The following is a 16729-nucleotide window of genomic DNA, read 5'->3' as shown; positions in this document are numbered from 1 at the left end:
AACACTACTTTATTTCCTAGAATTGAGAACAACAACAACATGCAAGAATCTAAAAACAGAAGGAAAGAAAAACAGGTTGCTCCCTACCACAGGGAGGCACAACTCACCCCACCTTGCTTTAAGTGAGCTCTCTTCAAACTGACTCTTCTGTTCTGCTTTGCTATAGAATCTTCTACCCTGCAAGGAGGGCCTAGAACACCCCTCACCGCTGATGCTCCGACAGGGATCGCTTGCAATTCCAGCACAGTCCTCAATACAGCACACCTAGTTCATGAATTATTCATTAACCAGGGATTGGATCCTGCCAACTGCTGAGTACTCTGGCTGCATCCAATGAAACATTTAGGCATGTGACCAACTTTAAGGCCATAAATATTCCATTGATTTTGATCAGATTACTCTCACATGCTTAATGTTGAGCATGTGCTTAAATGTTTTACTGGGCGGAGCCAGTGAGCTCAGCACCTTGCAGTACTGAGCCTCAAAAAAGGGGCTTAAATTCATGCTGAATATTGGACAAAATTTTCACACATAGAGGCTTCAAGTTAGACACTGAATTGCATATTTAGGCACCCAAGTGGCCTAATATGTCAAGATGCAGCAAGAGGTGCTACAGATGTATCTGAAAGCCCCCAAATCAGCTACCTCTTAAACAGCAGCACCAATAACAGGAGTAGAGAAAGGCAAAAAAATTTCAGTGCATACTAAATTTGCCAAAGAATGCATTTTTCAGGGCACCAAAATTATCTGAATTTAGGTCAAATCTGGCAAATAGTTTTGGTTAGAAAAAAAATCTGGAAAAAGCATCTCCAGTTTTTAAATAAACCATTTTGTCATTTTTTAAAAAATGACTTTAAAATGAAATGGCAATTTGAATTCACATTCAAAACATTTCATTTGACCAAACAATTTGTTTGTTTTTGTTTTCTCCGTTTGGCAAGAAAAACTAAAAACCTTCACTTTCAGTTAGAAGCTAAACAGTATTTTTTTCAGCTCAGCAACTGAACTAAAACAAACAAACAATTTTTCACTCAGCTATAGTTGGGAGTAAGGAGAAGATTTTCAAGGACAGAAAATGCATTGGTATTTCCATTGAAAAAAAGACGGGAAAAGAAGCTGAGGTGCTTGAAGACATCAAAGCTACCTTGAAGTAGTAAATGTAGGCCAGAAGGATCTGAAATAGGGATGGGGGATCTTCTGAGACAGGCTTGAGCAATGACTAAATACAGAGAGCAAGGCTAAGAGGAGGGAACTGTTTCTTGACCATAACATTAGAATCAGTGATTTCTGTATGTGGAACTGCCGAGGTGCAGATTTGTCCATCTCTGTTCAAGGTTAACAGGACGTTTTGTACAATTTGTAAATAACTGGATGACCTAGAGAAGACAGCAACTGGGATGTATGCTTTCAGCAGCAGTAAATCAATGCTATTCCCCGCTCTTCTTGCAAGTTTTGTATCTTCTGGCTTGCTTTTTCAGATTGCCCTCAGATTTTCAATAAGCAGCTACCCTCAAATAATGCCCAAATCTACGTATTTTGTTGCCTTGCATCCAGCAAAGATACGGAACTCAGCTAACCGCTCTCGCTGTACCGGTCTAAGGGAATTTAGAGAGCTTTCTACCTATTGTGGCTCACTGTCACAAACCCTGGCTAGTTTCTGTAATATACACACATCCAACAATTCTTCCCCAGCCTAGCCTCACCACATACCAGTAAACAATGGCGTAGTTTGTGGCAACGAGGAGGAGAGCACCCACATAGTGCCAGCTGAAGCACATGGTGATGAACATGATGTTTCCATGGTCAGTGCGGTCCCAGGCTGGCCCACCCCAAGGTGGGTACAGCAGAAACCCAATCTGGTTGGAATGAAGGGATACATTATCTTCCAGAGAAGGAAGCAGGTCAACTCAGCTAACTGCTCACGTGCTGAGCGAGACCCTGGGGCTTTGTTTGCATCACTTTGCCCAGTTGTGGTGGGTGGAGAGGCATGCCTTCAGGGAAGGGGAGTAAAACATACGCAGCTTGCATTGTAGTTTCACTCTTTTCTGTGGTATGACTTCAAGCGGCTTGTGCCATGCACAGTAGGCAGGTCAACAGCTCTTTGTGTTGAACGCTGCAGAAAGGTCTTGTAGTAGGAACATGCAAATACTGCCTGTATCCATAGCCACAAGGAGGGTCGCATGCCTCTAACAAATCCCCCCAGCTCCATACATTAATTAGCAGTCTGGATAGGCTGACAGATAAGCACCACCTAATTGAATCTTCTTGCTTGGTTCATTTTCTCTTCTCTCTGTTCCCACTCCGAAATGTATAGAATCATGGAAAGCAGAGGTAGAAAAGGCCTACCTAGCCCCAGCACATCGAGTTCATGCACCCGAGCTTGTGCAGGAATGAGCCCTGTAGCACAATTTTCAGTGATTCCTCCAGCATGAGTGGCACTTCCTTTAGGAGACTATTCCATAGCAAGAGCTCCCAGCCTGGAAATTTCCCCAGATATTTAGAGTGGCAGGGGGTGGAGAGGAGTGCTGAGCTAAATTTCAGAAATGTTTAGGATGGAAAAAAAAATTAAGACAAGTTTTTTTCCTTCTTGGTGCATTAGCTCAAGGTGTGTGTAAACATGCCTTTTTAAAATACTATTTTTATTTGTAGACACATGTACTTGAAAATTATATAATTAAATTATACTGTACACAAAAAACAATGAAATATACCATATTAACACACGAAAGAGAATGATGACCTTCCTGTATATCTCCCAGTACTCTAGCTGTAATCCAGGGGTTTTGGTCAAACCCATTTTAGTGTAGTTCATGAAATGCCAGTCTACGGTTTCGAACTCTACAGTTCAATGCTAAATCTCAATTCGATTCGGAAACTGGATTAGCTGAAGGGGGTGCAAATAGCTTAGCCAACCACGTAGATATGAGATTCCAAATGCCAACTTGCTCATGCAGTGTAGTCATAACATTAGAATGTCTACACCCAGTATCTATAGTATTATTTTAAAAAGGAAAAAAAAATTAGCACACTTTTCAGCTCTAAAGGGCATCTGCAGGGATGGGGGGGCGGGGAGAGAAAATTCTTACACCTTAGTTCTGTACATATTGCATAATGGGACATTGTGCACACTTTCCTCCCACCTTAGATACCCCATTGTAAAGTCTCAACTTTATTTAAAATGGCAAATAAAAATCTCATCTTAAGTGCTTTAAACAAGGTGGACAACCCTCAGGAAAGCAGAGAAGTCAGCCAAGTCCTCACTTTTCATCCAACCCATCCTCTGGGAGAAGGACGGGTTCAGGGCTTTGGTTGGTTTTCCGTAAACAAAACCCACAGTCGAGTTCGACATCGATATTTCCGAAGTTTGCCTGACATGCCTTTCTGTACCTGCATTAAAAAAAAAAGAAAATAAAAATATTAATGTGCACACTGGCCTGATGATGAAACATTGATCTAATTAGTAACTGATTTGTGTAAAGTCACTAGGCTTTTTGTTATCTTTGTTACATTAAAAACTGTTCAACTCTTTGTAACATGGGATCCTTCACCATCATTTCTCCCATAAGAACATTTAATTTAGGCATATGCTTTTAGTCTGGTTATGTTAACCTGGTATATTCAGCTAGAAGACTGTTTGTGTCCTAAAAGCCCACTGCTACCAGTGTCAACGATGAGAGAATCAATTAAATATTTTCAAGCAACAACAATTAAGTTATTATGGAAGCACCCACCGTAAAAACACGTTGTTACCCATCAAACAGCAGCAGCTTTAGGTGCTTATTTGTTCTGATTCTCTCCTGCACTTGATACGTACATGTCACTCCCATTGGTACTAATCTGAATTCTGTGCACACAGCGAAATGTGAACAGGTTAATCAGCATAGCACTGCAGTGCTATTAAAAGTAGTTCTAATTATTGCACAAACTATCAGCCACTGACAAATAATGACTAGTTACTGTAAAGTAGACACAAATTGTTGTCTAGTCCTGGCATGCCACTGCCCCGCCCCACCACATACCAAGAAGAAAAAACAGAGTTGGCTGCTGTGACGAGAAGAGCAGCTGCGTAATGCCAGAAGAAGCACATGGTGAGGAATTTGAAGTTTCCATGGTCAGTCTGGTCCCAGCCTGGCCCTCCCCGCGGTGGGGACAGCACAAACCCAATCTGGTTAGAAGAAGAAAAAAATGAACCATTTTACAGAGAAAGACAGGTATCAGCCCCTCTAGCACATCTCGGTTATTATGTCAACATCCACCCATTGACTAGAAGCAGAATGCTCTTGGCTCACTATCAAACCACTGCCTGCACCAGTTCTCCCTGCTTGCAACAACCTCTTGGCTTGACAAACTTTTTTAAACAGGGGGATTTGTTAATGTTACATCAGTCTCTAACTCTTTAGATGCCAGAAATGAATACGCTCACCTTTACAATTCTGAACAGAAGGACGGACGCTGGGCAAACCTCAACCTCGCCTCCCCTCCCCTCCCCCAAACCCTTCTCCTGAGCACTAGAATTTGTCTAGTCCACGGTGCTGGACACAAGAAGATTAGAGAGGTTTCCTAGACAAGAAATATTATATAGAGTGGTTAAAACAAACGCTTTGGAGTCAGACGACATGATTCTGTGTTTGAGCTCATTAGCAAAGCCTCACAACACTGTTTTAAAGTCAGGTGAATGCTACGACCATGAGGGGGGGACACCCAATTCAAGATTTTGTTATACTTGCAGTGGTCAATGTTGCATATATACTCAATTCTCCATATAGTAGCTGCAGTGCAAGAGAAGAGCATAAAACCTATGGCTTATGTGGTGAAATATTCAGGGCAATCTACAGAATCCAGAGATTAAATCCTTTTGACAATGACTTAAAATGCCTTAAAGAATTTTTTATTGGTCTTACCATGTCCTTTCCCCACAAAGCGAAACTGTACTACAAGAGCTGCTAAGCAATACAAACACAGATGGACATTCCTTCCCAAAGTAGGAGCTAAGTGATTTTTAAAGATCTAATGGGCAAAATTCACCCCTGGAGTAAATCCACTGAAGGTAATAGAGAATTTGGCCCAATGTGTCATTACCAAATATTATCTGGAAGAATGAACAGCTATATAGTTACATGGTATTTACTAAGAAACACCCAACAAGATCACCAATAATTAAAGGATACTAACCATTGGTCTATAATGAGTAATGTTAGCTCTTTGGGGCTGTCTTTTTGTTCTGTGTTGGTACAGCACCTAACAGAATGGGTTCCTGCTCCATGACAGGGGCTCCTAGGTGCCGTCACAAAACAATCAATAACATCACTGCCTTCTCTCCTTTCCCTGTCCCCTCCAAACCTAAAGTTCAGCTGAAAGTATCAGATCAGAACAACTGACCTGCCAGAACCAGGATCCCTGGAGAATGAAAAAACTGGTTCTGAAGAACTCCAGGATGGTGTGATCCCGCAGGAACACTTCCATCAGGGCACAAAAGGCTCCGCCAAATATAGCGATGAGCAGCAAGGAGTGGAGGTGCTGATCCAGAGCAGTATTACTGTAGTCATGGAAACAGAACAAGAAACCTGCCAAAAATCAAACCACATTACATAATAATTAAATTGTATCAAGACAGTGAGTGAAGAGGATCATCAGTGACCATAGGAAGCGTGGGTTGCATTTAATGCAATAGATAGATACATTTTTTTCTGCTTTATGCATATGCAACTACCTGCCCATTAGGCAAAGACGGATATTTGAATTTTATGGGACAAATCAGGTGAGAGCTCCCCACTCTGATAATCTTCAATCATGGGGAGCGGCAAGGAGGACAAAACATTACACCCCATAGCACCAAGCTTAAAAAATTGCACCCCAAGACTATCTGCTTCCTCCAGCAAGGCAGAGCTTAAAGCTTCTTTTGCCCTAGTCTATAGTGTCTGCCCGATAGGGCATCAGATGGGTGCGTCTGCAGTACCCACTCCCTGTCCAAAACAGGAAGCAGCAATAAGAGTCATTCCAAGTCTCGGAGCAGAACAATGAGCTTTATACTGAAATGTCTTCCCTGCCAAGGATCAAGCCAAGGAAAAGAAGCTCCATTTCGGTCACTGCACATCACCATAAGCCACCACGAGAAGGATCAGGTCCTAACACACAATCAACCTCCTCCCCCATAATCACACAGGGCCATAGGAGAGGGGAAGGAGCTTCCTCTCCCTAAACCACCACTGCCATCTAGTGGCTGTAAAATATGCATAGCCTCCAAATATCCAACTCATCACTGCAGGCAGGACCCTATGCACGCCTGTTTCCCATGCCTCCAAAGCTGGTTCTGCCTTTCTGGTTATTAGAGCAAAGTTTGGTTCCCCTCTTTAGCGGTCACGTAGCGGACATCTACAATTGCTATGGCTGCCTTTGTTGTCCGCACAATATGGCTGAATTGGGATGCTGCACCACCAAAAACAAAGGGCCTTGGGACTGTTTCATTGCCCTGCTGGACGCATGTAATTAGAACCAGGAAAAATGCTCACAACAACAAGAACACAAAACCTCACAGAACTTGCCAGGATTCATTGCAGGTTCAAACCTTGGGCCACGTGCATTGAGAGCTTCAATTGAGGCTCTGAGACTTTTCACATGAACCTGGGCACCAGCCACAGTTTCATATCCAATCCCATCAAAATGTGATGCAGTGACTCATGAAGCAGTTTATTAGATCTCCAGCTATGTTCTCTCAACCAAGTTTCTGTCATCTGAAAAGTTCAAGTCAGCCAAATAGTTCATAGAATATCAGGGTTGGAAGGGACCCCAGAAGGTCATCTAGTCCAACCCCCTGCTCGAAGCAGGACCAATTCCCAGTTAAATCATCCCAGCCAGGGCTTTGTCAAGCCTGACCTTAAAAACCTCTAAGGAAGGAGATTCTACCACCTCCCTAGGTAACGCATTCCAGTGTTTCACCACCCTCTTAGTGAAAAAGTTTTTCCTAATATCCAATCTAAACCTCCCCCACTGCAACTTGAGTTCAGCCCTCAAGTTCAGCCCTTTTGTCATTACTTACTACTCACCTTCAGTAAACATAGCCACAGACAGCAAGAGGCGATCCAGTCCCAGAGACAGCTTGAGCGGGGAATAGGAGAGAACATCCACAATGCCCGAGAGGCCATAAAAGAGGTACATGGTCATGTACTGCCAGTTAGTCAGCTTCTCCCAGCTGTGGGTCTCCCCACTGTAGAGACCCATGTGGGGGCCGTCGGGGACAAACTGCTCAGCCAGCATCCCTAGACAGCAGAGGCAAATACAGATGATTTTTTTTCCTTCTAAATGAGGATAGGATGCAGAATATCATCCAGGCTGAAGAGAATGAGAAGTCCCAATGGAGTTTGTTTAGGATCACCTATTGGAGACACTTCCTGGTATGCAATTCATAAAGCATGCTTGTAGGGTGGTGTAGGGTTTGCCTGGTTGTTTTTGAGGATGCTGTAAGACTTCTATATAAAATGCTAAAATGAAGGCCACTAAGGCGTCTGAAAACAGAATCATCCATTTTCTGCCACGGGGCAAGTCCACAGAATCTCTGATGAGAGAATACTTGCAGCATGGGAATGGCAGGTTTTTCATGGGCCATTGGACTACTTGGGAAAGTAGTAGTGACTAATAGTCCATCCTTACCTGCTACAGCAAGGAAAGCTTTGGCTGCCCCTTCGAGGATATCCAGTTTTTGGATCCAGCGGCTTGCCTGACTGTCTGCATTCAGCGTCCGGCTCAAGTATTTTAGTGGGTATTTCACAGACCACCCGAGCCCAAAGACCAGGAAGAAAGTGCCCCTAAGGGCATTGCCTTTGAAGCTTGACATCACTGAGCCAACTTGCTGGATACCTGGGCCTGAAAGGATAACAATGTTCAAAGTCACCCTGTCATTGATCACCCTGACAACAGGATGACTCAGAGGAGCCTTGCCTCTCTAGATGCAGTGTCCTGGAGTCTGCAATGTTGTCACACCAAGGCACTTGGCTTCCTATGAAATCCCAATGCACATCTCTGTCCTTATAACAGAGTGGTAATCAACAGTGATTAGAAAAGAAATACAGAAAGAGCCACGATACCACTGGAGGAGAAGGGGGAAGGATTTGCATAATAAATGGATTGCACATGGCAGGGGCTTTTTAATGCTATGGGAAATCATAGAATCATAGTACTGGAAGGGACCTCAAGAGGTCATCTAATCCAGTCCCCTGCACTCGTGGCAGGACTAATTATTTAGACCATTCCCTTGATAATATTTACAGAAGAGCAGGGCAGCCAGATGCTTTTTAAATGGGAAGGAAGCAAAGTTATTGCTGGCAAAAAGCAAGTAGGTAAGATTTTTAGGAACATTAACTCCCTTCAGGCAAAGTAATTAATAGGGTGCAAGTCCAGCCAGCCAGGTTGGATGTGATTTCTTAATCGCTCCAGAGAACTTTGGCTTCATTAAAACTTGAATACTGAACTACCGAGATAAACAAATGAGATTCCTATAAAGTTAAGATGACCAGACATCCCAGGTTTTGGGGAACAGCCTAGAATCCCACGTACAAAAATGCAAGGATCACAGAGCACATATGGAAAATGTAACAATGACTACATTGGCACGTCCATGCATGATTCTCACATCAAGCATGTGAGATGCATTGACACCAGACTTAGAGATTGAATCTTCAGAAACAAGGAGACAGTTAATGTCTGAGGGCATTGTTTTCTGTGTTGGACTCACAGAGCAAGGCCAGAGGTGGGAACCGGTTGACATAAAACAAAACAAACAAAAATCAAAACAGAAGTTGAGATCCAATGAGCATTTCTGGCCATGGGAAACTGGGAAACTGTACACTTTGAGGAATATTAACTGGCACTCAAAATCTAGCAAGAGGTCCAAGAAACTCGTGCAGCGAGCACAGGAATGCACAAGAAGTTATCATTCAAATGCTTGCTACAAAATTCTCATGCTGTGCTTTAAATAAATATTCTCTTGGGACAGTCTCATTTCCTCTTAGTACCCTCCTGCTACTTAAACCTTCCTTTTGCCGTTTTGTACCCTTCCATTCTTCTTCATGCATTCTCCTGTGTCATTCTTGCACTGGGAAACACGTCCCCTTTTGTGCCACACAAACCTTCCTCTCTTTCATCAGATCTTTATCACTCTCCTTCCACTAAGACTAATAATAACCCACCAAAAAGAGAGACAGACACTGTACTCTGATGATATTGAACCTTTCCTGTTTATATCATATGTTAGTGTCCAGTTTATACTGTGAACCCCTTGGGGCAGTGATTATCCTTATGGAATGTTTGTAGAGTCCTGAGCACATGGGCTGTCAGAATCTAGATCGACAACACCTTGGCACATTTTCTAAGTCCTCCCATGCTCGGAGTAATTAGGTGTGCAATTCAAAATTAAGATAGGGTGTGGTATGGATAGGTACTGGATATTAGGGATGAGGACGGCTTTACAAAACCTCAAAAGGTTGGGTTTGTGTTTTGCAAAACCCAAGTCAGGACAGATTGGCTCTGGCCTCATTTTCTCCAAGTGGAGTTGATTAAAATAAGTGATTCTGGTTTTGGATCATCTTTACACCTATATGCTCAGATAAAAGCATTATCCTTTATGCCACCAGGGCCTACCTTTCATTCTTACTTAGAACATCTATGTACAATGAGTTATGATGGGTCTCAGTTTAAAAAGTAACACCTAAAAAAGTCCCCATTGACACGGCACAGGAACACCCATATATTTCTCATCACGGACAGAGGTTAATAGTAGGGTATCTTGGAAATCAATACTAGAACTAATTGTATTCTGTGGTCCAGCTGGCATAAATGGTCATAGCTCCCTTGACCCAAATGGAGCTGTGTTAATTTATGCCTGTTGATGATCTAGCCCGGTAGACACATTTATTAGTAACTTGGCATATGGAGTGAATGGGGAGGTAGCAAAAGCTGTTGTGAAATATTTAGGTTGGAGAAGGATTGTGAAGAATGACAAAATGAATTTAAAAACCTTAATGGGCAGCCAGAATGGCAAAATAAAATGTAAAATAGTAAGTGTGAATTAATGGACACAGAAAGGAATGTTTTAAGCCACTCAGAGTAGTTGGTCTGAATGAGATTCTCTCGCATGCAGAGGATTGCGGTGTTATTGAAGATGGCCATGTCTTTTAACAACTCTGTGCACTGAGCAATCTATGTATTGCCATAAGTGAACAAGATGCTTTGCAGAGTAATAGGAAGACAACGTCTCCATCTCAAAGAGCTTACATTCCAAATTAGACAGATAATTATAGACAATGGGTCAGGAGTGTGGGGAAGGGGAAAACACCTGGAGAGGGGAGGAGAAAAAGAGAGTCACTTTTTTTTGAGAAGACTGTATTTTCATTCTTGCAGGACATGTACACTGTAGGTGTTTGTTTTGCATTTGTGTTTCCCCAAATATAATTAGGGGTCAGAGAGGAAATGGATTGCACCTGAGGGGAGATAAGTGGCAGAAGCTAAGACAAAGGAAGTGACTTTTAGAGAGGGATCTGAAAGCAGAGAGTCTATTAAACACAATGTGTGTCATATGTAAAATTATATGTAAGCTCTTTGGGGGCAGGAACTAAGTCTTATTTGTTCATTAACACACTTTGCATAATTTTAGGTACTGTACCTATAATAAATACAACCCTTTCTGGACTCTGAACTCACCATTTTGACAGATAATAGTTTAGAGGCACACCAGTTGGAAAGACAGGGGTTTTTTTGTTTTTTTTTTTAAGAAGAATTATGGTTAGCACCGAGGTCAGACACTTTCAAATTACTAAAAACAAATAAATAAACACAGTATCTTTCAACCAGCCCCATGGCACTAACTGTGAAACCTACTTCATCACATCTCCTGCTTTATCAGCTGTGTAATTTAGATATAGATCCATGGGGAAAATGGACTAAATTCTAAGCAAGTTGTAGTTTAGAAACAAACCCAGATCAGCTGCAAAGAATCAAAAACTTGGCTCATATTTTACAGTGAACTAATCTGCATTCCAATAGACTGGGAATATGGCTTTGATCAGAAGGTATTGTTATCTGAGTTTCCCTTCTCTCTGTTCTGGCAGACTGCAATGCTTTTGAGATTTTGAGGTCACTTGCCTGATAGTCATATAAGACACCTGCATTATCGCCCTAAAGAGCGTTTCATCGTTGCATTGACTGCTGTGTTCAGTCTCCCCGTGTTCTGTTTTTTAGCTCTTCAGCTCCAAACCCTGATCTCTTTTATATGCCTTCTCCCCTATCTCAAATACCCCAGGACCTGTTCACCTAACAGAGATGGGTTCAGCTTATTGCTTACTTCATAACAGGGCACTGGTGCAACAGTCTGTGCAGAGAAATGTGCTTTGTTGCATTTTAAATTAATCAGGGCTTTACAACCTCTTCCCCCAATGGGAAAGATAGGTGCCTGTGTGGGAGGAGAAGCGATAGACGGGACAATATGAACAGCAGTTATTTCTAGAGAGGAGTTTGGACCAATCCCCTAAGATCTGAGCAGCCCTTAACTTCATCTGTGGAAGGGGCCTGAAATACTGACAGTGTCTTGGAACCTGCCCAGCTGTGTTGATAAATACCAGCCTATGCCACAAAGCCCTTTGGCCAAGCTCTAGGGCTCAAGTGGGCCCATTTAGTCATGAACATTCACAGGGCATTGCAAATCCCTTTCCAATTTGGCAAGGTTCACATCCCCTTTCCCAAGAACAGGGTTTCATTTGCATGGGAGGAGGGGACACGGCTGTTATCCCTGCGAATAGCTGAATGTGCACGTACCCATGACTCTTGGTTCCACAAGCACCTGCTCTCTGCTCAGAAGGATTCCAGTCAGCCCATCAGGGGACGCGGCAATGCGAATTTTTGGTGACCAATCACAGCACTTATAAGGAGAACCGCCATGGTAAATAATTCACATACATTCATAAAAAAAAAAAGCAAACAATCAGAGCCTGCTTGTGGATAATTTGCCAAGAGGAGAAAGAGAGCTCCTCAGCTGGTTGACTGCCATGCACACACACCTGGAAGCATCTGCTTTCTGGATGTTGAGCTGCTGGCTGACCTCGCCCAGTGGTTAGGCTGGTGGAGGGGATCCCTGAGGAAGGAGGGACCTTCAGCTCAGCATAGCCTTCCAACATCCTCCAAAAACCAATCGCTGGAAGATCCTTTTCACTAAAGATCACTAAGTTTAAGAGCCAGACAGTGACTCTTTTGGAGGGTGGGGTGGGGAAAAAGAGGGGTTAACCATGGGAACTCGAAAAGACCTCCTGAGCATCTCTTCATCCCAACAGCATGAAACGTATTCCCAGCTTGTTCCCCCTTGCATCTAGATCACCCTTCCTTCCAGCTCCCTAGACCTTAGAAAGCTCAGAAAGCCAGGTTCACACACAGACCATTCAGCATCTCCCCATGGAAGGGAGGAGGAAGGGGAATTTACCTGTGCTGTCTGCACTGCCTGCTTCCTTCCTGCTGCAGAGGTGAGGTGCACCTGTTCCCACTCGCACTCCAGATGTGAGCAGCAGCAGCGGTAAGAAGAAGTGAGATGGAAGTCCCAGATAAGGGGAGGAGTAGAGCAGGGAGGTGACTCTCCATCCGGATGCTCCACCCTAAACATCTTCAAACCAGATCAGAAAAGGTCTGAGTCAACCAGTTTTCACAATGATTGACACCTGTTTGCTGCTGTATTTCCCAAGGAAAGTTAACGTTCTTCTGTCATTTCACCATAAAATTAAAAAACAAACAAACCCAACACTAAATTTTTGTTCTTGTGATAACCTGGCTTACTCAGGTTACATCATATTCAGGTTTTGATGACTGAAGATAGCCTGGTCAGTATTCTGACTAGTCAAGTTTGTTGCAGTTCAAAAGGATGGGAGAACTCAGTAGCCTTACAAGTTGGAAGCTCGCAAAACTTTTCGGGCCTGAATTCTCATTACATTAATGCCCCATCACATGGCTTTGACAGTGTGAAGCAGGTGTAACTGCCAGAGGGGTGCAAGGGGGTGGGGGTAGGAGTTAATATAACTGAGAATTCAGGCCATGGGTTTCATAAGTTGAAGCAGAGAACTTGTGAAATCTCCCTCCGTCATAAAACACTCATTCATTTCTATGAAGATTCAATTATAAAGTCCTCTTAATCTATCTATAAGCACTCACTTCTTTCATCTAACATTCCGCCACTAACCCTCCACTGAGCAGCTGCTCAGTATCATCATACCCACATTAAACAAAAGATGACAAGTTAATATAGCTACTTAAACAATTGCAAAGGTCTCATGAGTGTAACATCACAAGTAAATACAAAGTGCTCCTTTAAGCTCCTTTTTGACCCCTCAAAGTCTTTATGGGCTGCATATAGAAAAGGTTGTGAGCTCCTCAGGGCAAGAACCTGGTCTTATTTTCTACTTACAGAGCATCACACCCCTCTATGGTGTTTTAATACAAAGCAGCGTGGTAATATGCTTTTCATGCTTTTGTTTAGGACCAAAAGTAAGATCTAACCAGAGACCAGGAGGCTTACAAACGAGCTGGCTGCTGAAGCATACTGCATCTGCATGCCATGTATTAGTACATTTTTCAATGCAATCCAAGTACGGATGGCCAGGGAAGCCTCCCACCCAATGTAAAATACCCAAAGCAATACTTCACTACTAACACTAGGCCATCTCCTACCAATGGCCTAGCCTGTAGCGATCACCTCAGATAGCTTTGGAACGAGAGCAATACGTCTCAGGTTCTGAGGAAGCACCTTTCTCTCCCAAGTGCTGGTTCCATTATTAGTGGTCTGTGTTTACCACAGGTGCCTATTCTCACTGGGGTGCGGGTGGTGGGTTGGTGGTGGCAGACAAAGGTGAGGGTAACATCACAGAAGTTGGTCCAATAGAAGATGTTACCTCACCCACCTTGTCCCTCTAATATCCTGGGTCTCACGTGGCAACAACACCACTGCAAACCACGACGGTGAGGACAGCCCAGGAAGCGATAGCCTCTGTCACTTCACCGCCGCACCAGCATACAGGGACACTAGCGCGGTCAGCACCCCAGTTGCTAAGCAACACAGCTGGGAGATGGAAAGCATTCACTTCTGCTTTCATGACAGTTGACAGGCACTAGCATCAGCGGAGGCCATCCGGGATTAGTCAAGGAAATCCAGTTGGTGAGGCTGGAAGAGGTGCGAGTGGAGGGCTGGGAAGGAGAGACTTGGAGCTGTCGAGCTGGGTGGAGAGGACAGCAAACACAGCTGAAGCAACTATCCTACCCAAGAGGAAAGGCGGAAGTGGTGGCAGGTGCCTCTGGCAAACAGCAGCAGTGGAAAGCGGCCTCACAAAGACTGAAGCTCCACATCTTCCAGTCTCTCTCTACTCCCAGATATGAGGAAAAGACGTGAGGGGGACAGTTCCGGCCACAATGAATTCTCTGCACAAGGGAGGCAGGCCAGCTCTTTTAGCCTGAACTGGAGAGAAACCCAGCATGGCAGAGTGAGGCAGGTGAAAACAAGGGATGATTTAACAAGAAGCCTGAAAGAAAAAGAACCCCATCCCTCACCCCTGCATGTGGTTTCACCCAGGCTTAGCCTTTAAGACCCTGAGAGAGAGCTGGCCTGGCATCCCCAGTGCAGAGAAAATACAACAGAGAGACTCGGGTGTGGAGAGGGATCCTCTCTCAGCCCTGCTGTTTGGCACCAGAGGCCTGCCAGTTTTACCTCAGAGGTGCCTCAACCTCCCTCGGGGCCTGAGCACCACAAACAGGGCAGCTGCCCATTACCACCGATCAACGTCGCTATCAGTGACACCGTGCCCGGTGGTGGCAGTGAGACTGCCTGGGGAGAGCTCTATTCCTATCCCCGCCTTACGCTTCTTGAGGGACACTGAGCAAGTCACAGCCTCCCTGGGCCTCAATTCTATAGATAATATAACCTAGCTCTTACACAGTGCTTTTCCAGCAGTGATCTCAAAGCATTTTTACAAAGGAAGGTCACGATGAATGGACTCGGATTCCAAGGCCAGAGGGGACCACTCTGATCATCTGGTCTAACCTCCTGTACAACACAGGCTAGAGAACTGCCCCAGAATAATTTCTAGAGCGGAGCTTTTTGGGGAAAAAAAAAAAAAAAAAACAACAAACCAATCTTGACTGGAAAATTGCCAGTGATGGAGAATCCCTTATGGCCCTTGATAGGTTGCCCCAGTGCTGAATTGCCCTCACTGTTAAAAAATTTATGCCTTATTTCCAGCCTGAATTTGTCTAGCTTTAACTTCCAGCCAGTAATATACATTTCTCTGCTAAATTGAAGAGCCAGGACTATAACCCAGGTCTCTCCTGAGTCCCGGTCCTGTCTTGCACTTCCTTAGTGCCTTCCAGCTGCCAATCTCATGCCCATTTAAAAAAAAAATTAAATTAATTAAGCCTCAACTTCCCCTCCCTGGAAAGCAGGTAGGACCTAAGCCCATTTCACAGGTGGTAAAATTGAGGTTGAGCCACTATTAGGGAAATGTAAGAGGAAGGCCTAACAGCTGGGAGGAAAGGAGATACAATAAGCAGCAGCCAGCTGCCAAATTGACACTTTCAGGCTTAAGGGGCTTTTCTCTGCCAAATGTAGAGGGCCAGTGATGAGCAAAACATGCTAGGATAGGTTTCCGTAAAAGGGTGACTCTACAATAGTGTGTTTCAATCAGCTGTAAAGACAGGAAGTGGCCAAGTTTCCACTTTCCTTTGTGGGAAAGGGACCTGACTGAAGGACTTTCCCAGGCTGGGGCAAGGCATAGGAAATAGCTCCATTTTTTAAAAAACAAAAAGGATGTTTTTATAATAAAAACCAAAAAGTGAAGTTCTGACAACAGCTTGGCAACATGAGGTGGACAATACCGCCACTATATTGCACCTGGAGATATTAATGCACATGTTCCTGGTCCTAGACTGGTCAGTAACAGAACTGGGAATTGAGAAGCCAGAGGCTGAATTCACCACTGGTGTGAGCGGCCGCACGTCCGCTGAAGTTTTATGCCGAGCTCAATTCTCCTCCCCAGCCTACCCTTGTGAGATGACCATACTTGAAGTTAATGAAAAAAAATTGTGATCACGTTTGCCTACTTCACAGGGGAATGGGGAGGCTGATTTAATTAAAGGTTTAATTAAAGGTTAATTAAATGGCTTGAGTTCGGGAGATGGAAGGATGCTAGGGAAGTGTGAATTATTATTGCTCACACAGGCCTGTCAAACAGGCAATATAATTGGTGAAACAAGTGGTATAAGCGTGGGCAGGACTTGTTCAGCTTCCTACACTTTGATTTCAATCTTGCATAAAAGAGGCAGTGAAGGCAGGTGGTGGTGGATCCTATCTTTAGTTGAGGACATGAAATGAGTCCTGCATGGACTTTCTGTAGTAATATTAGACTTGTTGCAGTATTGTCTTCAGGTGGAGCAACAACAGGTTTCCAACTTAATTGCCTTTTGTTTTTGGTTAATACTGTTAAGATTAAGAAAGTGAGTCAGACTTAATGTTACTGATATTATTTTAAGATGATCAACAACATCCTCCTACCCGAGATTATCAGATTACTCATGTCCGCAACAGGCACCTGTGGTAGCAACACCAGCCACTGCTCTGGAATGTGATCTTACAGCAACTCCAAAGTACGTCTACAAGAGTCTAAAGTGGGGAGCGGGGAAAGGATATTATCACATGTATTAAAGTCTGTGTCTGCCT

The 16729-nt window shown here is 43.8% G+C and overlaps 1 protein-coding gene across 1 annotated transcript; it reads right to left on the bottom strand.

The window, feature by feature from the left end:
- Positions 1 to 1727: 1727 nt before the first annotated feature.
- LOC125625482 (transmembrane protein 45B-like) lies at positions 1728 to 7855 on the bottom strand. Its single transcript, XM_075122220.1, has 5 exons — positions 7648 to 7855; positions 7044 to 7256; positions 5380 to 5564; positions 4020 to 4165; positions 1728 to 3387 (listed from the first exon to the last, which is right to left on the bottom strand). Exons 1-5 carry the CDS (start codon positions 7829 to 7831, stop codon positions 3258 to 3260), a joined length of 858 nt encoding a protein of 285 aa, XP_074978321.1. The 5' UTR covers positions 7832 to 7855; the 3' UTR covers positions 1728 to 3257.
- Positions 7856 to 16729: the final 8874 nt, after the last annotated feature.

The sequence above is a fragment of the Caretta caretta genome, chromosome 22 (assembly GCF_965140235.1).
Source record: "Caretta caretta isolate rCarCar2 chromosome 22, rCarCar1.hap1, whole genome shotgun sequence".
Taxonomy (NCBI): domain Eukaryota; kingdom Metazoa; phylum Chordata; order Testudines; family Cheloniidae; genus Caretta; species Caretta caretta.
The sequence above is the reverse complement of the archived record's forward strand: the minus strand, read 5'-3'. Positions and strand labels throughout refer to the sequence as shown.